Source organism: Giraffa tippelskirchi, chromosome 13, assembly GCF_054371585.1.
Source record: "Giraffa tippelskirchi isolate mGirTip1 chromosome 13, T2T-mGirTip1v1.2.pri, whole genome shotgun sequence".
Classification (NCBI taxonomy): Eukaryota; Metazoa; Chordata; class Mammalia; order Artiodactyla; family Giraffidae; genus Giraffa; species Giraffa tippelskirchi.
In genome coordinates, this window is record NC_137287.1 from 63,918,018 (window position 1) to 63,943,107 (window position 25,090).

The 25,090-nt window shown below is 37.5% G+C and overlaps 1 protein-coding gene and 2 long non-coding RNA genes across 47 annotated transcripts in view; 1 reads left to right on the forward strand and 2 right to left on the reverse strand.

The window, feature by feature from the left end:
* Window positions 1–2,872: 2,872 nt before the first annotated feature.
* The window catches only part of CCDC7 (coiled-coil domain containing 7), a 248,163-nt gene continuing 225,945 nt past the window's right edge, over window positions 2,873–25,090 (reverse strand). For 37 of the 45 annotated variants that reach the window (XM_081558761.1, XM_081558756.1, XM_081558748.1 and 34 more), the window contains 7 exons: window positions 23,916–24,038; window positions 22,698–22,811; window positions 12,428–12,553; window positions 9,203–9,298; window positions 8,296–8,525; window positions 7,289–7,418; window positions 2,873–3,043 (listed from right to left, as the gene is read on the reverse strand). In XM_081558761.1, the coding sequence (XP_081414887.1) occupies window positions 8,506–8,525; window positions 9,203–9,298; window positions 12,428–12,553; window positions 22,698–22,811; window positions 23,916–24,038 (479 nt within the window). In that variant the 3' untranslated portion in view covers window positions 2,873–3,043; window positions 7,289–7,418; window positions 8,296–8,505. Of the gene's footprint in view, window positions 3,044–7,288; window positions 7,419–8,295; window positions 8,526–9,202; window positions 9,299–12,426; window positions 12,554–22,697; window positions 22,812–23,915; window positions 24,039–25,090 lie in introns of those variants that run through there. The other 8 variants (XM_081558774.1, XM_081558782.1, XM_081558781.1 and 5 more) reach the window with 2 other exon arrangements.
* LOC145532855 (uncharacterized) lies at window positions 14,782–21,523 on the reverse strand. The gene is made up of 2 exons (XR_014073623.1): window positions 19,033–21,523; window positions 14,782–16,570 (listed from the first exon to the last, which is right to left on the reverse strand). It is a non-coding gene; the product is annotated as an uncharacterized LOC145532855 (long non-coding RNA).
* Window positions 16,760–20,698, forward strand: LOC145532854 (uncharacterized). The gene is made up of 2 exons (XR_014073622.1): window positions 16,760–17,548; window positions 18,370–20,698. It is a non-coding gene; the product is annotated as an uncharacterized LOC145532854 (long non-coding RNA).

Consider the following 25,090-nt stretch of genomic DNA (forward strand, 5'->3'; position numbering starts at 1 on the left):
GTCAGGAAGCAACAGTTAGAACTGGATATGGAACAACAGACTGGTTCCAAATAGGAAACAGAGTATGTGAAGGCTGTATATTGTCACCCTGCTTATTTAACTTATATGCAGAGTACATCATGAGAAACGCCGGGCTGGAAGAAACACAAGCTGGAATCAAGATTTCCGGGAGAAATATCAATAACCTCAGATATGCAGATGACACCACCCTTATGGCAGAAAGTGAAGAAGTACTAAAGAGCCGCTTGATGAAAGTGAAAGAGAGTGAAAAAGTTGGCTTAAAGCTCAACATTCAGAAAACTAAGATCATGGCATTTAGTCCCATCACCTCATGGGAAATAGATGGGGAAACAGTGTCAGACTTTATTTTTTTGGGCTCCAAAATCACTGCTGATGGTGATTGCAGCCATGAAATTAAAAGACGCTTACTCCTTGGAAGGAAGGTTATGACCAATTTAGATAGCATATTGAAAAGCAGAGACATTACTCTGCCAACAAAGGTCCGTCTAGTCAAGGCTATGGTTTTTCCAGTGGTCATGTATGGATGTGAGAGTTGGATGGTGAGGAAAGCTGAGCGCCGAAGAATTGATGCTTTTGAATTGTGGTGTTGGAGAAGACTCTTGAGAGTCCCTTGGAATGCAAGGAGATCGAACCAGTCCATCCTAAATGAGATCTGTCCTGGGTGTTCTTTGGAAGGACTGATGTTGAAGCTGAAACTCTAATACTTTGGCCGCCTCATGCAAAGTGTTGACTTATTGGAAAAAGCCCTAATGCTGGGAAGGATTGGGGGCAGGAGGAGAAGGGGATGACAGAGGATGAGATGGCTGGATGGCGTCTCTGACTCAATGGACATGGGTTTTGGTAGACTCTGGGAGTTGGTGATAGACAGGGAGGCCTCGCATACTGTGATTCATGGGGTCGCAAAGAGTCAGACACGACTGAGCGACTGAACTGAACTGAACTATATATAAAATAGATAAATAACAATGCTCTACTGTAATGCACAGGGAACTATATTCAGTATCTTAAACTAAAACGGAAAAGAGTATGGATAAGCATATATATACACACACACAGCTACATATAACTGAATCAGTTTGCTATACATCAGGAAGTAACCATTGTAAATCAACAATGATTAAACAGTTGAAATCAAATTTTAAAGTGTTATACATAGATATGTACACTATACAAACTTATGTATTCATAAATTCTATACATAATTCAACTTTCTATACACATAGTCAGTTAACATTTGTTTCCCTCACTAGATTTTGTGTTGATGAAATAACAATTAGTTTACCCTTGTAAACCTAACAACACTGTGCCTGCACATAATAAATACTAAAGTTTTAACTGAAGGAAGAAATAAATGGAAAACAACATAACCTGTTTTTCTGTCCAAATTCTTAAATATTGAATTTACTGTTCATACAAATACTCTCTGGGTGATTACTAAAAAAGTGATTTTACATACACACATGTTGCAAAAATAGTGTGATTTCCTAACATACCCATTACCCTGGGGTTTATTCTAGACTTTCCATCTTGCTTATCTATAACTTCTCTCTCCAATAGTGAGAAACTTGGCTTTCACTCTCCATCAATGTTAATAACCATTTCCGACATTGAGAGACTTCTTAGAATTAAGACAGTGAGGCCACTGTAACTGGATATACGTAAGTAGAGGCCAAATGATCATCTTTCAAATATTAAGTTGGGAAAGTAATTCTGCATGGAGAACAATTGTATGTTGTTTATGATTTGTTACAAGTCATGCTCTAAAATCTAGGGTTGTTTAAAGAGATATTCTACAAAATGAAGGCAGATGAAGTAGGATAAGATGTTATCCTCCCCCTACATCTCACATTCAGGTTTCACATTTATCAAATTAGTGATATTTTATATCAACAAATTAGTGTTGATGGTGTATGTGTCAATACACATTTATGTGTATTATATAGACTAAATATTTATATACATATAAATATATATCTGTGTATAAAATATGTAAATCTGTGTATCACTGAGAGACACAAGAATGTGACAATGAAAACACTTTGCCTCTATCCTGGGTCCACAGTTACTATATACTGAGCCACTATGGGTTAAAGATTAAAATCTTAAATGCAAAAATTTAAATACCTATTCACATTATTTCACTAAACCAGTAGCCTATCAATATAAGCATATTTTGAAATGGTATACTAATTCTGGATTTTGGAAGAAAATCTAAATATATGAGTATTATTTTATTTAGTTTTATTTCATTTCTGTTTTGAAATGAGATTGAAAGATAAGGAACCAAAATTTTATTAATAATACTTAGAAATATTAGAAGCTGATAAAAATATTCAAAAAATAAATATAACAAAACTTCACATAAAAAGAGGCACTTGATTAGATACTAAACAGTCATGAAAATCCATCCATTTTAGGGGCAAAAGAGAAAGCAAGTCAACAATAAAGATATCGGACTACTAACTCAATCAATACTTACAAGGTTTTTTCCTCTTATTCTTTTCAATGTTCCTTTAAAAATTAATACCAATTAAACTTGATATTAATAACATTCCCACACAGAATAAATTCTTTGAAGTTACAAATAATATCTTTTTAAGTTCTGTTAAAAGCTAACAGTATGATTTGTAGTCTTACTAGGTTTAATAAATATTATATAAAGACTTTGTTCTGATCTCTTCAATGAATTTTCAGTTTTAATATTAAAAACTACAGCAAAATTTTTTCATAAATTCATTTCCTCTATCTGGAAGTGTAACAAAGGTATGGAGGTGATTTTTTTCTACATAGTATCATAAAGAATAGATTTGCAAATAGTTGACACAAATAATTAAGATATTATCAAAGCATGTGGAGGAAAGATTTCATTTAATTGCTTTTATACCATACCAGAAGGCAGTACAGGGACATGAATGAATTGAAGCAAGGTAGAATTTTGACAGACAGCTCCTTTCTTAACATCAGCAACAGTGGCTATGATCTTAAAGAGTTTCAAATGTGTTCCAGATGGTAAAGAAGAATTCTGAAAATAAACCAAGTTACTATATTTTTCATTTAATTGAACCGCTAATATACACATAAGCATTTCTTTCAGTTTTGTATATTTCTCATCATTAGAGTAAATTTTACACTAATTGCATAGCATTTTTCAAATATTATCTGGAGCTTCTGGTTTTCAAAATCAATGATCTTTGTCTCAATGCTATAAAGTTTATTTTAGCTGAACATTAACAAAAACTTTCTCCTTAAGCAAAATTTAGTTGGGTTCCTCTAAGCCTTCTTTTCAACAGGGCTTCACGCTTGGCCCTGTCTTTGGTCTGCCTTCGGCAAGAAGACTGTTAGGCTTATTTAGCAGGAGTCCCCCACACTTGATGCCGCCTCTTAGTAATGTCACATTCACTTACTCATTCACTTACTCTGCTCACTGGCTATAAATCCCACATGTTTTTGCTATATTTGGAGTTGAGTTCAGCCTTCCTCCCCACCACAACAGTTTCAAATGGTTTTCATTACCATTTTAAACAAATGTCAGAATAATTCTTTTAAACAACACTGTAAAGCTGGTTATTATGGACTATGACCTTGTAATGAGATATATGTGCTCGGTCACTCATTTGTGTCTGACTCTCTGTGGGCCCATGAACCAGAGCCCACCAGCCTACTCTGTCCATGGAATTTTCCAGGCAAGTATACTGGAGTGGGTTGCCATTTCGTTCTCCTAAATGTGATATATACTAGAGATTAAAATCATGGGCTTTATATACAGTCCAGTTTTATGGGCTCCCCTCTCTTTGCTTCTAATGTGCTCTACAATCTTGAACAATTTAAATGAGCATCTGTCCTTGATCCTTGATGAATACATGCTCTGAACTGATAGACTTAACCTATGAGACCATATGAACACAAGAGTCGTTCATACATAGTTCTACCACTCTGACCCATGCCCAAACTGAAAGAGTTAGAGTATAAAGAAAGTTGAGCACTGAAGAATTGATGCTTTTGAACTGTGGTGTTGGAGAAGACTCTTGAGAGTCCCTTGAACTGCAAGGAGATCCAACCAGTCCATCCTAAAAGAAATCAGTCCTGAATATTCATTGGAAGGACTGATGTTGAAGTTGAAACTCCAATACTTTGGCCACCTGATGCGAAGAGCTGACTCATTGGAAAAGATCCTGATGCTGGGAGAGACTGAAGGCAGGAGGAGAAGGGGATGACAGAGGATGAGATGGTTGGATGGCATCACTGACTCAACAGACATGAGTTTGAGTAAGCTCTGGGAGTTGATGATGGACAGGGAGGCCTGGTGTGCTGCAGTCCATGGGGTTGCAAAGAGTTGGACAAAACTGAGCGAATAAACTGGCTAAACTGAATGCCCACACCATATTTAAAAAGTCCAATTTATTTGCCACTGCAGTGCTTACTGACCTACAGAAGAACAAAATATATTGAGAACTGTTTTCTAGATCAGAAAACAAAATCACATGACTCCCTTGCTCCGGGAATCTAAATGTGTAATCCACTAGTGTCTAGGAAATTTCAAGTGAATATACTCTTTCTGTACCTGAAATCATTGCCCTGTGCAAAAAGTTAGCCACCAATATACAGAGGAGGAAAATATATTCCTCAAACCATGCCCCCCAAAAGTAAAGTAATCTCATGTTCTTCTTGAAAATAAAAATAAGGATTTTTGCCTCTCATTAAATACTAAGATATCAAATGGTTACATTTAGATTACTATCTGCTTCTGTTGATCTCTAATCTCCTGGACCAGCTAGCTCTATGATACATTTTGGAACTAAATGTTTAGGATACCAACAATTTGACTTCAATTAGAGATTGTGATGAACAGAAAATGAAATGCTGGAGATACTCTTACCAACTGAATAAGCTTCAACAGCATTTTTATGAACAAAAAATTACTCCTCTACTACCTTATGGGCAGAGAGTATTTATAAAGTTGATATTCTAATTTACATAAGAAAACAGACCTCACATTAACCTTTGGTTTAGGCAGTCCAGAACTGTGTTTCAGTTCAGTTCAGTTGCTCAGTCGTGTCCGACTCTTTGCGACCCCATGAATCGCAACACGCCAGGCCTCCCTGTCCATCACCAACTCCTGGAGTTTACCAAAACTCATGTCCATCAAGTCGGTGATGCCATCCTGCCATCTCATCCTCTGTCATCCCCTTCTCCTCCTGCCCCCAATCCTTCCCAGCATCAGGGTCTTTTCCAATGAACCAACTTTTTGCATGAGGTAGCTAAAGTATTGGAGTTTCAGCTTCAACATCAGTCCTTCCAAGGAACACCCAGGACTAATCTCCTTTAGGATGGACTGGCTGGATCTCCTTGCAGTCCAAGGGACTCTCAAGAGTCTTCTCCAACACCACAGTTCAAAAGCATCAATTCTTCGGCGCTCAGCTTTCTTCACAGTCCAACTCTCACATCCATACATGACTACTGGAAAAACCATAGCCTTAACTAGATGGACCTTTGTTGGCAAAGTAATGTGTCTGCTTTTTAATATTCTATCTAGGTTGGTCATAACTTTCCTTCCAAAGAGTAAGCGTCTTTTAATTTCATGGCTGCAATCACCATCTGCAGTGATTTTGGAGCCCCCCCACCCCCAAAATAAAGTCTGACACTGTTTCCTCTGTTTCCCCATCTATTTGCCATGAAGTGATGGAACCAGATGCCATGATCTTAGTTTTCTGAATGTTGAGCTTTAAGCCAACTTTTTCACTCTCCTCTTTCACTTTCATCAAGAGGCTTTTTAGTTCTTCTTCACTTTCTGCCATAAGGGTGGTGTCATCTGCATATCGGAGGTTATTGATATTTCTCCTGGCAATCGTGATTCCAGCTTGTGCTTCTTTAGAAGCACCATTTTTAGATTAACCATAGCAAAAAATGTATTCAAAAGACCAGAGAAATACTCTTTTGGGCCTTTTTCAGTTTACTTACAGCATTAATATGATCTCTAGTAAGTTTTTAAGTTTTGAGTGAATCACAATAAAAATCAAAGGAATTATTGGATTTCTAGAGGTTGTTAGATATTCATTCTCATAAGGGCGCCCTGACTACTTGTTATCTGACCTCTAAGAAGGGACGAGACTTGCCTTAATTTTGGAGACAACCAAGGCTTTCTAACAGCTGTAGATCCTTTGCTTTTGCCCACTAATCCTAGCCTAATTTGAGCTATTCAGAGTTTGTAGTTGAAACTGACATTGCTGCTCAATGTTAAGGGCCATCCTGCTATCCTAAGAAGCATCACATCTTATCCAACAGCTCTGCTGAAATACTGCTCCTGCTCCTACTTCTCCCAGGAGATATGTTTAGTTGTACCTGTCATTAATCAGCAAAAAGGTTTCATATATGTTACCTTATGGAGAGCTCACTGCCTTTCCAAGTCCTGATTGGTTGTTGGATCATTCATGAGTTGTGCTATCCAATATAGGAGCCACAAACCACATATGGCTATTTAAACTAATTAAAAGTAAATAAAATAAAAAGTCTAGATTCTCAGATATACTAACCACATTTCAAGAGCTCAACAGGTGCATATGGCTCATAGTTCGCACACTGGAGAGCACAGATATAGAACACTTCCATTATCACAGCAAATTCTGTTGGGGAGTGCTGTGGAGGTCAAGTCATAATCGCCATGAACAGCATGGTTTGGGAGAAGGAAAATTTAAGTGGATCCAATACAGACTGAGTCTATTCATTGGGCACCCCTTTGCCAGTAGCTACAAGATCTAGATTAAAAACAAAACAGCCGCAATCATTCGTGTATGGACTGAGATATTCGTTGATTTCCCTTATATTATCAAATAATAAGCATCACAGTTCTCAGCTCTGGCTGCACAGTATAATCACCTATGGAGAATCTGGTTTAATTAGTCTGCGCCTGAAGAAGAGAATTAGTGGCTTTTAAAGCCACTTTTAGGTGAATCCGATTTTGTAGACAAGCTTGAAAAGCACTGACTTAGTACATATGTCAGCTCATCTAATCGAATGATCACATAATTAATGAATAAATTATATTCACTGCTATCTGGATAGTCCACAGAAGTAAACTGAGAGGCTAGATTGGGTCCAGCAATCACCACTCATGGGGGCAGGATGCTATGTTGAACTTATGTTGGAAAAATAATTTTGCATTGCTCACATTCCAATTTTTGGCAGCTTGCAACAATTCTCCTATTCATTTCTGCATATATTCTCTCCAAAACCCTCACAAAATCATTAATACACATAATTTCTATGTTACCTCTTGGATCTTTCTCAGTTTCAGAGAATAATCAGTAATTAGTGAAGAATTACTCCATTTATCTTCTCTTGATTGGTACTTTATGCTCAGTTCATGATTTCTTCTTGCCATATAAGCTGTACAAGTTTTACTAGAGTATAAAATATAAATAATATCTTTATAGTGAAGAGTTATAGAAGATAGCCACTATTTCATTAATTTTATTCCACTTTATATTGTTTTTGTAGAAATCCAATTTTCCTTACTAAATACTGATAAAAAACAGAACTCCAAAATACTTAGGTCAATACTACTTATTGTTCAAATTCTTGCTGGAGAAACACAGTAACATTTAAGGCACAAAAGGATTATATAGAAGTTTAAATACCTATGTCAGTAATAATCCAGATTGGATTTAAGGCAATTTCATCCAATAATATTTATGCTTTCTAGGGCACAGTAAATAAGTGGTTAAAAATACTATCTTATTATTCAAGTTGCTAATAACATTGATTATTACTTATGATATTATATGTATAGTACTATGCATTATTATAGTAAGATTGCTATTAACAATGTTATTAACTTTTGTTGGCAAGAAGCACATTTTTAAAATTCTATCACTTGTATTTTGTGCCATTACAAACTCCACAGAATATACTACAACATATATCAATTAGGTTATTACCATGAAAGTCAAAGTTGCTCAGTCATGTCTGACTTTGCCACCCCACGGACTATACAGTCCATGGAATTCTCCAGGCCAGAACACTGGCGTGGGTAGCCTTTCTCTTCTCCAGGGGATCTTCTCAATCTAGGAATCGAATCCAGGTCTCCTGCGTTGCAGGCGGATTCTTTACAAGCTGAGCCATGAGGCATTTACTTTTACTTCCTCTCCTTTTTGAAGTTGGTTGTGCAGTGTTCAAACATGACTATTTTGAATTAGGGGAATGTTTGCATTATTTGATATTTAAAGGACAACTGTAACTTTCCCAAAATTAGAAAAAAGAAAATTCACTAAAACTCACCTGCTGTCGATCGAGGTCCTCCATGATCTGGGCCTACCCTGTTAATTCAGGGTCTTTCTCACTATTCAATAAACACCATTCACTCAAGGCAATGTTATTTTCATAAGGCTTCCACTGCTGCAGTTTCATTGCTGTCTCCATGAGTTTCCTCACGTTATTTATTTTGCCCAAATTAATTTATTTTCAAAAGTATGGGTGGGGTGGAGATTTTCAGGCAGTGGTATATGGCACTTTAAAGGAAAATTGTTGTGTGATTAAAAAAATAGTTCTAATTTCATTGTACTTGATATAATTTTTATTATATGTGACATCATGAAAAATAGAATACTATATATGAAATTAACAATGGAAATATCTACCTATGTTTCTATAGAAATGGTTCTCCAATTTTAGCCTGCATCAGAACACCCAGAGAACTTGTTAAACAAATTAAGGGACTTGAACCCCACAGCTTTTATTTCAGTAGGTCTGGAGTGAGGTCCAAGGGTTTGCATTTCTAAATAAGTTCCTAGTTAATGCCCAGGCCTAGTCCAGGGACCACACTTTGAGAAGCATTTACACAGGAATCAAAAAGTTTAAGTTCACTAGAATATTGTTTTTTTGGAATACCTAAAATGTATATGCTTAATATATCTATGGTTCTTCAGAAATCAGCCAGTTTTAAATGAGAAGTGAATGTCTGAGCTGCAAAAGAAAGCAACCAAGAGAAATCAGCATCAGGAAAGAAATAGTGACAATTCCTTTTAGGTGAAAGACTTAACTCTGAGCTGATGGAGGCAAGACAGGATTTTGAAATATCTATTATGTCCAATGATGTTTGTTGCAACACTGTTATAAACAGTGTTTGGAAACAACCAAAGTCCCCATTTAACAGAGGCCTAGTTAAGTAATATACCATTATTTTTACCTTTATAGATAGGTTTTCCAGTTGTAGCAATCACAGTGGGTAGTCTCTCTTCATGTTCAATTTTCTTTTTTTTTAAGGTTGATTTTTTTTGATGCCCTAAAAAAATGAGGATGGTGTTATAACCTAGAAATAACCTCATTTAAACTTTGAAAAAATTAAAATAAATCTTACTAATCTACTGCTAAAGTACAGCTTCTGCATATTTTTTTTCAATATTTTAGATAAAGCAGCTTTTACTAACACAAATATTGTCTAATTTTTCCTTGGTGGGTATTTGACCACCTGCCAATGCAGCAAACATAAAAGATGAAAGTTCAATCCCTGGGTCAGAAAGATCTCCTGGAGAAGGGCATGGCAACCCACTCCAGCATTCTTGCCTGGAGAACCCCAAGGACAGATGAGCCTGGTGGGCTACAATCCATAGGGTCGCAAAGAGTAGGACACAACTGAAGCAACTTAGCATGCAAGCATAAACAATTGTGCTCATTTTGCATGCTAGTAAGGTTACATTCAAAATCCTTCAAGCTAGGCTTCAGCAGTATGTGAACTTAGAACTTCCAGATGTACAAGCCGGGTTTAGAAAAGGCAGAGGAATCAAGAGATCAAATTGCCAACATTCATTGGATCATAGAGAAAGCAAAGGAATTATAGAAAAACATCCACTTCTGCTTCCTTGACTATGCCAAACCCTTTGACTGTGTGGATCACAAGAAACTGTGGAAAATTCTTAAAGAGATGGGAATACCAGATCACCTTACCTGTCTCCTGAGAAACCTATATGTGGGTCAAGAAGCAACAGTTAGAACCTTACATGGAACAATGGGTTGGTTCCAAATTGGGAAAGGAGTATGTCAAGGCTGTATATCGTCACCCTGCTTATTTAACTTATATGCAGAGTACACCATGTGAAATGCTGGTCTAGATGATTCATAAGCTAGAATCAAACTGCCAGTAGAAATATCAACAACCTCAGATACGCAAATGATAATCACTTCAATGGCTAAAAGTGAAGAGGAACTAAAGAGCCTCTTGATGAGGGTGAAAGAGGAGAGTAAAAAACTGGCTCAAAATACAACATTAAAAAAACTAAGGTCATGGCATCCAGTCCTATCATTTCATGGCAAATAGAAGGGGAAAAAGTGGAAGCAGTGACAGATTTTATTTTCTTGGGCTCCAAAATCACTGCAGACAGTGACTGCAGCCATGAAATTAAAAGATGCTTGTTCCTTGGAAGGAAAGCTATGACAAATCTAGATAGCATATTAAAAAGCAGAGCGACATGACTTTGTTGACAAAGGTCCATATAGTTAAAGCTGTGGTTTTTCCAGTAGTCATGTATGGATGTGAGAGTTGGACCATAAAGAAGGTTGAGTGCCAAAGAAATGATGCTTTTGAACTGTGGTGTTGGAGAAGACTCTTGAGAGTTCCTTGGACTGCAAGGAGATCAAACCAGTCAATCCTAAAGGAAATCAACCCTGAATATTCTTGGAAGGACTGATGGTGAAGCTCCAATACTTTGGCTACGTGATGTGAAGAGCTGACTCATTGGAAAAGATCCTGATGCTTGGAAAGATTGAAGGCAAAAGAAGAGGGCAGCAGAGGATGAGATGGTTAGATAGCATCACCAACTCAATGGATATGAATTTGAGCAAACTCTGGGAGATAGTGAAGGAGATAGTGTGCTGCAATCCACGAGGTTGCAGAGTCAGACATGACTTAGTGACTGAATAACAACAATAACAACAAACATAAACAGTAAGAGTGTGAATTAAGAAAAAAATAATAAAAAAACGTAAAAATGTTAAAGAGTTTTTTTTAATAGTAGGTCAGTAAAAAAATTTAAGCAATTAAATAAATAAATTCTCAAGTAAAGTTTTTCTCTATGAAACAGTGTATCTTCATTTTCTAAAAAAGAAGTTTGTATTCCTACAGTGAAAAATCTAGTGCTAGAATGGAAGGAAAGTGAAAGTGAAAGTTTCCCAGTAGTGTCCAGCTCTTTGTGACCCCATAGAGTATACAATCCATGGAATTCTCCAGACCAGAATACTGGAGTGAGTAGCCTTTCCCTTCTCCAGGGGATCTTCCCAACCCAGGGATCGAACTCAGGTCTCCTGCATTGCAGGCAGATTCTTTACCAGCTGAGCCCTAAGAGAAGCCTAAGAATACGGGAATAGGTAGCCTATCCCTTCTCCAGGGGATTTTCCCAACCCAGGAATCGAACCAGGGTCTCCTGCATTGCAGGCAGATTCTTTACCAACTGAGCTATGAGGAAGCCCACAACGGAAAGAGAGATACTTAAAAAAACACTATTTCAAAGATACATATTTTGAGCACTGTTTAAAAACAAAACTATGTAATAATGAAAATAGTTTCAAAATGGTCACTTGGAGAAAAATAAAAAGCAGAATGTGGAACATTTAGATGCTACTCTCAAAGTTAGTAGAAAAAATTGCATTAATGTGCTTAATTTCTACAATATACGTTTTGCATGATTATAAATACCACTGGAGTAATGGACAAGAAATAGGGTCTGTAATTAGTTCTTAGACATGAATGGATTAGACAGTTGGAAGATGGTAATGGAGGAAGAAAAATGAACATATTATTAATCGTCCTTCACACTTACCCTCATGTTGACTCTTTCTATTGACCCTGCTTAGTGAAAGAAAGTGAATTCGCTCAGTCGTTTCCTACTCTTTGCGACTCCATGGACTGTAGCCTACCAGGCTTCTCCGTCCATGGAATTTTCCAGGCAAGAGTACTGGAGTGGGTTGCTATTTCCTTCTCCAGGGGATCTTCTGACCCAGGGATCAAACCCGGGTCTCCCACATTGCAGGCAGACGCTTTACCACCTGAGCCACCAGGGAAGACCATTGACCCTGCTTGGGACTGATAAAAAGAGGAATATTTAAATATAAGGAAGAGGATTATAAGATGCATTTATCTCAGTCATCTGCAGGATCTATAATAGTGTGCAAGAAAGGAATGTTGAAAAAAATAATGGAGTTCTAATTTAGTAGTGGTGGGCAAGAGAGCCATGCCAGAGACACCACTCATCCACTAAGAATGCATATATGTCAGATGAGCTTACTTTAGCATTTACTTTCACTTATTTTTGTTAAACTGGTTATATGACTAAGGCTAGTACAATCTAGTAATTTCCATATAATCAAACCTTTATTCATTAAAAACATCACATTGTACAATAAAAATATTATGAATTACCTGAATGTTCTTTATTCAGTGAAGGAAAATTGATGGCTTTATAAACACTTGGCTCAGTCTTAAATGTTCTACGAAGTACTTTTGGACGTTCAGTCACATAAGATGAAAGGTCCTCAAAAGACACATCTAGAAATATTTAGAAAATATGTTAGCTGTGAGATGGATCATATTCATAACTATTAATTTTTAATAAATATAGTAAATTGTAAATAAAATAGAATTAAAGAAGTTTATATAATGAAAATTAATTTTTTGAGAACATTAACTCAATCAGAATAATAAAGACATATATTTAGAAGATTAGTTTGGAGATCAGAGCTAAATAAAAGAAGCAAGTCACAAAAAGCCCCAATTATAATAGAGACAGAAATTAGATTAGTTGATGCTTACGGCTGGGGGAATATGAGAATTAGAGCACATAAGTAGTGGAATTATATTTTCAAAGTGCTGAAAGCAAGAATTCACAATCATGAAATTTATACCTAGAAAAACTATCATTCAAATATAAAGATGAAACAAACCATTCCCAGATTAAAACAAAAAACAAACAAACAAAAAAACCCAAGAGATTTTGCTTTTATACAGCCAGCCATGTCTTAAAAGAAATAACAAAGGGAATCAGTTCAGTTCAGTCACTCAGTCATGTCTGACATGTTGGGATCCCATGGACTGCAGCAGATCAGGCCTCCCTGTCCATCAACAACTCCCAGAGTTTACTCAAACTGATGTCTGTTGAGTCAATGATGCCATCCAACCATCTTATCCTCTGTCATCCCCTTCTCCTCCTGGCTTCAAACTTTGCCAGCATCAGGGTCATTTCCAATGAGTCAGCTCTTTGCATCAGGTGGCCAAAGTATTGGAGTTTCAGCTTCAATTTCAGTCCTTCCAATGAATATTTAGAACTGATTTCCTCTAGGACGGACTGGTTGGATCTCCTTGCAGTCCAAGGGACTCTCAAGAGTCTTCTCCAACACCACAGTTCAAAAGCATAAATTCTTTGGCACTCAGCTTTCTTTATAGTCCAACTCTCACATCCATACTGGAAAAACTACAGCTTTGACTAGACAGACCTTTGTTGGTAAAGTGATGTCTCTGATTTTTAATATGCTGTCTAGGTTGGTCATAATTTTTCTTCCAAGGAGCAAGTGTCTTTTAATTTCATGGCTGCAATCACCATCTGCAGTGATTCTGGAGCCCAAAAAAAGAAAGTCTATCACTGTTTCCACTGTTTCCCATCTATTTCCCATGAAGTGATGGGACCAGATGCCATGATCTTAGTTTTCTGAATGTTGAGTTTTAAGACAACTTTTTCACTCTCCTCTTTCACTTTCATCAAGAGGCTCTTTAGTTCTTCTTCGCTTTCTGCCATAAGGGTGGTGTCATCTGCATAGCTGAGGTATTGGTATTTCTCCCAGCAATCTTGATTCCAGCTTGTGCTTCATCCAGCCCAGCGTTTCTCATGATGTACTCTGCATATAAGTTAAATAAGCAGGGTGACAATATACAGCCTTGATATACTCCTTTCGCGATTTGGAACCAGTCTGTTGTTTCATGTCCAGTTCTAACTGTTGCTTCGTGACCTGTGTACAGATTTCTTAAGAGGGAGGTCAGGTGGTCTGGTATTTCCATCTCTTTCAGAATTTTCCACAGTTTATTGTGATCCACCCAGTCAGAGGCTTTGGCATAGTCAATAAAGCAGAAGTAGATGTTTTTCTGGAACTCGCTTGCTCTTTTGATCATCCAACAGATGTTAGCAATTTGATTTCTGGTTCCTCTGCCTTTTCTAAAACCAGCTTGAACATCTGGACGTTCACGGTTCACGTATTGCTGAAGCCTGGCTTGGACAATTTTGAGCATTACTTTACTAGCATGTGAGATGAGTGCAATTGTGCGGTAGTCTGAGCATTCTTTGGCATTGCCTTTCTTTGGGATTGGAATGAAAACTAAGCTTTTCCAGTCCTGTGACCACTGCTGAGTTTTCCAAATTTGCTAGCATACTGAGTGCAGCACTTTCACAGCATCATCTTTTAGCATTTGAAAGAGCTCAACTGGAATTCCATCACCTCCACTAGCTCTGTTCATAGTGATGCTTCCTAAGGCCCTCTTGACTTTGCATTCAAGGATGTCTGGCTCTAGGTGAGTGATCATACCATCGTGATTATCTGGGTTGTGAAGATCTTTTTGGTACAGTTCTTCTGTGTATTCTTGCCACCTCTTCTTAATATCTTATGTTTCTGTTAGGTCCATAGCATTTTTGTCCTTTATTGAGCCCATCTTTGCATGAAATGTTCCCTTGGCATCTCTAATTTTCTTGAAGAGATCTCCAGTCTTTCCCATTCTATTATTTTCCTCTATTTCTTTGAAATTGATCACTGAGGAAGGCTTTCTTATCTCTCCTTGCTATTCTTTGGAACTCTGCATTCAAAGGGGTATATCTTTCCTTTTTTCCTTTGCCTTTTGCCTCTCTTCTTTTCATAGCTGTTTGTAAGGCCTCCTCAGATAAACTTTTTGCACTTTTTTCCCTTGGGGATGTTCTTGATCCTTGTCTCCTGTACAATGTCACGAACCTCCGTTCATAGTTCTTCAGGCACTCTGTTGATCAGGTCTAGTCCCTTAAATCTGTTTCTCACTTCCACTGTATAATCATAAGGGATTTGATTTAGGTCATACATGAATGGGCTCATGGTTTTCCATACTTTCTTCAATTTAAGTCTGAATTTGGCAATAAAGAGTTCATGATCTGAGCCACAGTCAGCTTCTGGTCTTGTTTTTTACTGACTGTATAGAGCTTCTCCATCTTTGGCTGCAAAGAATATTAGTAATCTGATTTTGGTGTTGACCACCTGGTGATGTCCATGTGTAGAATCTTTTCTTGTGTTGGTGGAAGAGGATGTTTGTTATGACCAGTGTGTTCTCTTGTCAAAACGCTATTAGCCTTTGCCCTGCTTCATCTGTAGTCCAAGGCTGTTACTCCAGGTATTTCTTGACTTCCTATAAAAGTAGGAAGTCCCCTATAATGAAAAGGACATCTTTTGTGTTGTTAGTTCTAGCACATCTTGTAGGTCATCACAGAACCATTCAGCTTCTTCAGCATTACTGGTCGGGGCATAGAAGCTGGCTGGATTACTGTGATATTGAATTGTCTGCTTTGGAAATGAACAGAGATCATTCTGTCGTTTTTGAGATTGCATCCAAGTACTGCATTTCGGACTCTTTTGTTGACCATGATGGCTACTCCATTTCTTCTAAGGGATTCTTTCCCACAGTAGTAGATATAATGGTCATCTGAGTTAAATTCTCCCATTCCAGTCTATTTTAGCTCACTGATTCCTAAAGTGTCGACATTTACTCTTGCCATCTCCTGTTGACCACTTCCAATTTGCCTTGATTCATGGACCTAACATTCCAGGTTCCTATGCAATAGGATCTCTTTACAGAATCAAACTTTACTTCTATCACCAGTCCCATCCACAACTGGGTGTTGTTTTTGCTTTGGCTCCATCTCTTCGTCCTTTCCAGAGTTATTTCTCCACTGATCTCCACTAGCATATTGGTCACCTACCGACCTGGGGAGTTCATCTTTCAATGTCATATCTTTTTGCCTTTTCACACCACCCTTATGGCAGGAAGTGAAGAAGAACTGAAGAGCCTCTTGATGAAAGTGAAAGAGGAGAGTGAAAAAGTTGGCTTAAAGCTCAACATTCAGAAAACTAAGATCATGGCATCTGGTCCCATCACTTCATGGGAAATAGATGGGGAAACAGTGGAAACAGTGTCAGACTTTACTTTTTTGGGCTCCAAAATCACTGCTGACAGTGACCGCAGCCATGAAATTAAAAGACGCTTACTCCTTGGAAGGAAGGTTATGGCCAACCTAGATAGCATATTGAAAAGCAGAGACACTACTTTGCCAACAAAGGTCCGTCTAGTCAAGGCTATGGTTTTTCCAGTGGTCATGTATGGATGTGAGAGTTGGACGGTGAAGAAAGCTGAGCGCTGAAGAATTGATGCTTTTGAACTGTGGTGTTGGAGGAGACTCTTGAGAGTCCCTTGGACTGCAAGGAGATCCAACCAGTCCATCCTAAAAGAGATCAATCCTGGGTGTTCATTGGAAGGACTGATGTTGAAGCTGAAACTCCAATACTTTGGCCACCTCATGCGAAGAGTTGACTCATTGGAAAAGACTCTAATGCTGGGTAGGATTGGGGGCAGGAGGAGAAGGGGATGACAGAGGATGAGATGGTTGGATGGCATCACCAACTCGATGGACATGGGTTTGGGTAGACTCTGGGAGTTGGTGATGGACAGCGAGGCCTGGCGTGCTGCAGTTCATGGGGTTGCAAAGAGTCGGACACGACTCAGCGACTGAACTGAACTGAACTGTTCATGGGATTCTCAAGGCAAGAATACTGAACTGGTTTGCCATTCCCTTCTCCAGTGGACCACATTTTGTCAGAACTCTCCACCATGACCCATCCATCTCAGGTGGCCCTACATGGCATGGCTCATAGTTTCATTGAGTTAGACAAGACTGTGGTCCATGTGATCAGATTGGTTAGTTTTCTGTGACTGTGGTTTTCAGTCTGTCTTCCCTCTGATGGAGAATAATAAGAGGCTTATGGAAACTTTCTGATGGGAGAGACTGACTGAGGGGGAAACTAAAGGGAATACTTCAGGCTGAAACAAAATGACAACAGAAGGTAACTCAAATCCACCTAAAGAAATAAAAAAGTACCTTAAAGGTAATTACATAGGTAAATAATAAATGACAGTATACATTTTTACCTCTTCTTCAATTAACTGATTAAAAAGATGTCATAAAACTGTATTGCTGGACATATAAAAGAAAACTCAATTTTATTTGTATATAAGAGCACAGAATAATCCACAAACTTAATTAAGGGAACAATTTTATTTGTGAAAGCATCAAAAATAATAAAACAGCAATAAATTCAACAGAGGGGAATAGCTTATAGTAAATGTTAAAAAACATTGCTGAAGGAAATTAAAGAAATCTAAATAAATAAACTCAGTGTCGACAGATTAGCTAAATAGTATTCCATTTTGTGTGTACGTGTATATATGAACATTGTAAAACTGAAAAAGGAGTACATCAAGGCTGTATATTGTCACCCTGCTTGTTTAACTTATATGCAGAGTACATCATGTGACATGCTGGGCCGGATAACTCACAAGCTGGAATCAAGACCGCTGGGAAAAATATCAACAACCTTGGATATGCAGATGATATCACTTTAACGGCAAGAAGTGAAGAGGAACTAAAGAGACTCTTGATGAAAATGGAAGAGGAGAGTGAAAACAGCTGGCTTAAAATTCAACATTCATAAAACAACCATCATGGCATCAAGTCTCATCACTTCATGGCAAATAGATGGGGAAAAAGTGGAAACAATGACAGATTTTATTTTCTTGGATTCCAAAAGTGCCACACTCAATAAGCCAGTAAATTTGGAAAACTCAGCAGTGGCCACAGGACTGGAAAAGGTCAGTTTTCATTCCAATTCCAAAGATGGGTAATTGCAAAGAATGTTCAAACTACCACACAACTGCACTCATTTCACATGCTAGCAAGGCAATGCTCTAAATCCTTCAAGTTCACATTCAACAGTACATGAATTGAGAACTTCCAGATATACAAGCTGGATTTAGAAAAGGCAGAAGAACCAGTGATCAAATTACCAACATCTGCTGGGATCATAGAAAAAGCAAGAGAATTCCAGAAAAACATCTACTTCTACTTCCTTGACTATGCTAAAGCCTTTGACTGTGTGGACCATAACAAACTGTGAAAAATTCTTAAAGAGGTGGGAATACCAGACCACCTTACCTGCCTCCTGAGAAACCTGTATGCAGGTCAAGAAGCAACAGAACAGGACATGGAACAACAGACAGGTTCAAAATTGGGAAAAGAGTATGTCAAGGCTGTATGTTGCCATCCTGCTTATTTAACTTATATGCAGATTACATCATGTGACATGCCCGGCTGGATGAATCACAAGCTGGAATCAAGATTGGCAGGAGAAATATTAACAACCTCAGATATGCAGATGACACCACCCACATGGCAGAAAGCAAAGAGGAACTAAAGAGCCTCTTGATGAAAATGAAAGACGAGAGTTAAAAAGTTGTCTTAAAACTCAACAGTCAGAAAATGAAGATCATGGCATGTGGTCCTATGACTTCATGGCAAATAGATGGGGAAACAATGGAAACAGTGACAGACTTTCTTTTCTTGGGCTCCAAAATCATTGCTGATGGTGATTGCAGCCATGAAATTAAAAGTCGCTTGCTCCTTGGAAGAAAACCTATGACAAACCTAGACAGTGTATTAAAAAGCAGACACATCACTTTGCCTACAAAGGTCCATATAGTCAAACTATGGGTTTTCCAACAGTCATGTACAGATGTGAGAGTTGAATCATAAAAAGGCTGAGAGCTGAAGAATTGATGCTTTTGAACTGTGGTGCTGGAGAAGACTCCTGAGAGTTCCTTGGACTGCAAGGAGATCAAACCAGTCAATCCTAAAGGAAATCAACCCTGAATATTCATTGGAAGGACTGATGCTGAAACTGAAGCTCCAATACTTTGGCTACCTGATGTGAAGAGCTGACTCATTGGAGAAGACCCTGATGATGGGAAAGATTGAGGGCAGGAGAAGAAGGGGACAATAGACGATGACATGGTTGGATGGCATCACTGAGTCAATGGATGTGAGTCTGAGCAAACTTAGGGAGGTAGTGAAGGACTGAGAAGCCTGGTAGGGTGCAGTTCATAGTGTCGCAAAGAGTCAGACTTAGTGACTAATCAACATATATAAAATACAAGTTATTTTAAATTCTTTATTGAGTAAATTACAGATCTCCATGTCTTTGGGGTTGGTTTCTGGAAGATTATTGTGATCCTTTGGTAGTATCATGTTTCCTTGATTCTTTGTGTCCCTTGGGCTTTAGTGTGCTGTCTTCACATCTGAAGCAGCAGTCCCTTCCTTCAGACTTACTACTGCCTTCAGGGGAGAAGTGCTTTCCATCAGCCCTGTTAGAGATCTGGAGGTTTTCTCTGACCTTGAGTGGATATACCTGCTCACATTTCTTGCTCTCTCTCGTGGCAGAATTCTTAAGCTTGTATATCATCTCTGGATTCTGCAATGCACCAGGTCCAATGCTGATAACCTCCCTTTCGTTTCTCTAAAGTGGTGCTACATCTCAAGTTTCTGACTTCTCTCTGGTCCACAGACACTGGCCTGCTTTCGGAAAGTGCTCCATAGCTGTCCAACAAAGAGTGCTCTGGCTGCCACACTCAGGAGCATCCACAGGGAGTTGGCTGCAGAATGAGGGCATGTGGATGAGGCACGCCTGACCCTGGGGGTGCTACCTGCCAGCTGGGGGTATCTGCAGGTGAGGCTCTCCCAGAAAATTCATAGGTGGGCTTTCTGATGGAGTTCATAGCATAGTCAGAAGGAACCCAATTCCTTTAATGCTCTCCAAAAATCTTATCTGCCTCTCTCCTGACCTCATATTGTCCTGCAATTTAGTGCTCTGAATGCTACAGGAGAGAAATGAGTCTTTCTGGCTGTACCTCAAACAGCTGTGGAAGCCTGGTGCTCATTCACTTGCTCTTCCTCTGACCTACCTCTCACCCCCTCAACAGGATGGCTTTTGCTTGGCCCTACCTGTGCCATCTTGGGGAAGGTCGGCAAAGGCAAACTGTTTCTCTTATCCACTCTAATGTGTCCAAACTCATCTTTTGCTCCAATGGAGTGCTGGAACTTCTCCTTGAGAATCCTAGACTTCCATTAAGGCTCTCTTGTCTGTGATGACTGCCCCAGTCAGGGTTATCCAGATTCTTCTGGACCATGGCCAAGAGGAGCTGGAACCAGTTCATAAGCTACTGAAGGGTTCACAGTCAGGATGGAGGTCTGTCTTCCTATTACCTGATGCACAGGCATACGGAACTCCTCCAAGTCTCTTGGTGAACGATGCTGGATCCCAAACTCCCACAATGTCACTTTTGTTCATGGATACATGAAAAATTTTTATTGTTGATAAGAGGCAGATTAGGGGCAGTATCCTATGCCATATGATGCTGATGTCACCTGTCATACATCTGCAGTACAGTCAGTTCTGCATTCCCTCCTGGGTTTATTTGTTGTATTATTTTTGGCCATGCAAATTGGCATGCAGGATCTTAGTTCCTGATCATGGATTGAACCGACACCCCCTCAGTGGAAGCATGGAGTCTTATCCACAGGACTACCAGTGAAGTTCCTGGTTTGTTTCTGAATGTATATTTTATAGAGAAAATTATAATTAAAATATAATCAAATGGTGAAAAAGATGACCTAAATGTAGGGATCACTGCTATACGCCTGTTTTTTTCCCACATTTTATAGGGGAGTGTCTACTGTGGGTCTCCTGCATTACAGGAGAATTCTTTACCGTCTGAGCCACCAGGAAACTTTGGAGTCTATCCTTGTCTGTGCTACTATATTGTGTGTGTGTGTTTTATGGGAAGTCACATTACAGGAGCTGCCTCTGAAAGAGATTATAGATCATAAGACAGTGGTCTTTGGCAATGATATCAAATTTTAATGAGAATTTGTGGAATTCTTGGAAGAGCACATGTATTTTGCATGGGAGGAGGGTAGGAATCATGGGTATTTGCAACCAGAAGGAGCACTGGTGGACTGAATTCAATAACAGGCTCAACATGTTCTTGACTACCTGTATTCATGTGTTCCCACCCAACTCTGATCTTGGTAATATGACTTCAGTGAATACAAGAAAAGCAGACAAATGCAGGCAGAGACTTGAAAATTGTTTGTGCATTGATTGAGATATGCCTCCATGCTGTGCTAAGGATCCGAGGTTACAATGTGAAGACCCCGAAGCCAACCAGATGAAAGATGAGAGACATGTAGCAAGGTCACCTCCAGTAACAACTTGAGAAGCTTATTTTCTCTTAGGTTCCAAACCACTCTTTTACATTCTGCTTTGTGGTACTGGATCTGGGATTCTAAAAACTACATTTCTGCTTTGCCAGGTAGCACCAAGTTAGGCTGTGCAAACAGGGCCTGCTAGAGGGAGACTTTTGGAAAAGAACCAAGGAATTTGTTTCTCCCACTTGGTTACCAATGGGCTTCCCAAGAGCTCATGTCCCTTTTCAATTCTGGTGAACATCATGCCAGTAATGTATCTTTTCCCTAGGAGCAGAAATTCTTTCTACGGCACAAATTGTTGGTATTCTTTACAACGTTAGAAGAAAAAGTTTTATTAAACTCTCACCACCTGAGACGCTAGCAGTGCTTTGTCTTCAGAAGTACATAGGAGACTCTTCCTGAAAAATCAGAGACACCAGCACCAGCCAAGTAACATCCTATACTGAGGTCTCTTTCAGCCCTAATAGTGGAAACTTCTGAAACTGCTTTCTCCATGTTATTTTAGAATTCTTCTTACATTTTCAGTTATGTAGCTGATAATTTTATACTTAGAGTAATTATTTTTGCTCTCTTTCCAAACAACTAGAGTAATCTCTGTCTCCTGATGAACCCCAACCATATACCTCTATTGTCTGAAATAACAGAAAGCCAGTTGCTAGACATGCAGTGAAGCCACTGGCCACAAGCTGACCAAAGATGTATAAATTATCCCAGCTCAAATCAGTCTACATTGCTAACTCCCAAATCATGAACTATATGAATAGTTATGCTTTAGGCTAAATAGTTTTCTTGGTAGTTATCCAGTAAAATAACACTAACAAATGTAGGAAAAATTAAAATTAGATTGAGATATGAGAGATATGATTTAATAACTTTGGGCATAAATGGAAAAAAGCAAATAAAAACTCACTAATCTATATGGCTGAAGGTTATGCAGAGAAAAGTATATTTTTCCTCAATTGCTGGTAAAAATGTTAACAGCTCTTTAGGTAAACAATAGGAAAGTATTTTTCAATATTAAAAACTTATAAACACTTTAACAATATCAATCCTAAGGTACTACGCTAAAGAGATAAAAATATTCATATGCAAGAATAGGTATTCATGGACACATTTAGTAGGGTGAATTCTATATTATGAAATATACTGTCAGTAAAAAGGAGAAATTAAAGTTATTTCATTTTCAGGTTTGCAGGGGTTTATCTAAGATATTTCTGAAGAAAAAGTAAGATACAAAAAGAATAAAAAAAATACCACAAGAACTATTCCATGTAATCATACAGTATTTTAATATCTTTATATATAAATTTTTACCTTCATCATCAAAGGGTGATAAAGTAATTATTTTTGTTTTATATTTACTTGGTGCAACGTGCCTGGCATAGACATTTTCTTGCTGTAAAAATGTATTTTTGCCTTTAAGTAAATCTATAATAAAATTTAAAAAGAAAAATTATATGAAGTCTGAACATTCATTCATACACTACTCTCCAAACCCCCTGTATTAGTCTTTATGCATTTGTAATGTTTCCTTCCCATAGTTTAGCCACTTGTCAATGACTATTACTCTAGTTTCTATAAATATTTCATCATTTTCTCTTCCTTGTCTTTATTCTATGTTCCTTGGTAGCATCCTGCTTTTTCTTTTCCAACTTCACTGAGGTATACTTAATATATAAAAACACCACCCAGATGTAATGTGTACATTTTGATGAATTTTAAAATAGCTGTACACCTGTGATGCCATCATCACAATCAAGGTAATAAACATATCTATCACCTATAAGAGACTTTTCCTGTCTCCTTGCTTTTTTATGTGTGTCATAAAAACACTTAGCACAAAGCACTCCTGTATTAACAATTTTTACATGTACAACACTTCATTGTTAACTGTAGATGTAATGTTTTACAGATCTCTAGAATTTACTCAACTAATATAAACGTGACTTTATATCCATTGAACACCTACCCACTTCTCTCTACTCCTAGCCCCTGGAAACAACCATTTTATTCTCTGCTTCTGTGAGTTTGACTACTGATAAAATGCTAGATTAAAAATGTATTTTAAAAAGCACTGCTGAGATGGCATAAAAACATTCTCTAGCGACTAGAAAGGAATTAAAGCATTTAACTTGAGAATTCCTGCTAAAAAGGGGTATGTATATTTGTATGCATGTACATTTTTTATAAATTTGACTGACCTACAGTAATGTGGGTAGTGGGGAGGAAGACGAGGGGAAGTTTCACAATAAAGAATAATCAAAAAATAAAGAGGGCACAATAAAATATTTTAGAATATATTTGTATAGAGCATCATTATATATTCTTTATGACTGTGTATAAAAAAAGCTGAGAAAGGAGGGATTGGGATTGTAAAATCATACAAAGGGAACCATTAGAATGTTGTGTATTTTCTGCTAATTTTCTTATTTTCTGGATGTTCAAAATATTTTATAGAATAAAATTTTAAAAACATACTATAAAAGTAATCTAAGTAGTTAGATATCTATTTTATACTGTTATATCTTTTACCTTGATTGTCAAGTGGTGAAAAATTGATCACGTTCATTGGGAATTTACTTCCTGCGATGCGCCCAGTAAAAAACTCTGTTTGATGTTGTGTGGACATATCTTTGTTTTTAAATAAATTCACTCCTAATGTAAAATTTAAAAAGACAAATTTCACAAAGACACTATAACTATTTGCACACTACTCCGCATCCTTCATGCATTAGTCTCCATTTCGGCAACTGTAAATTTTTCTTTCCACATATGAATAGCCACTTTTCTATCATTCCAATTTCTATAAACAATTTCTTCATTTTCTCTTCCTTTTCGTTGTTCTGTTTTCTTAGATAGCATCTCACTTAATTTCAAAATTTAATCCAATCACCTTTTATATTCATTTCTATATTTGCATATTCATTTCTGTATTTGATCTGTATTCTCCTTTCAGTACTTTCTCCCTTAACAATTTATATTGCTCAAATTTTATTCAGGGCATTTAATTACAAACTCCTCATTAATAAGTAAGTATAAAATAATTAACTACATTAATTTCATTCTTAAAATGCATGACATTTCAAATTGGATGTAAATGAGAGCAAATTCTTGGTGTGCCTAAGGTTTTATTCAAAATTGAGAAAGATTAATAAGCAACACTGAAGCCAAAGTACTTGAAAGAACCTACATAAAAATACTCTGAAAATTAAAGACATGGAAAAATGTCTTATTCTAATATACCAAATTTATCACAGCAAAACAGAAAACAAATTTAACTGCTTAGTTCCTACAATTTCAGTTTTACACTTCTAGCTTTTTCTCAGTTAAAAGTTGTCTGTAAATAATTTTTATTTGATTATTTTTAACAACACTTTTTTTTCAGGAATAGAAGTGAGATTGTAATAAAATAAAGCATTCAAAAGCAAAGTTTCATAAATCTCGCTTTAAATGTTAAATTTCAGTGAAAACACATATTTTGGTGTTTTAATCTGAGGATTCAGCTACTTTCAAATTCTGGCTTTCACCATCACTTTTGCAAAAAGTTCGTTCTTTCACCAAAGAGAAATGTATCTAACCCTGTTACTCCAGGACTAAAGCTGTGTCTGTGAATTGTAAACTCAGCTAGAGAACTTCACTTTAGTAGAGATATAAATTTACACATAAGACTAGTTATGTAGAGAAAACTGAATAAAATAGCTGCTATA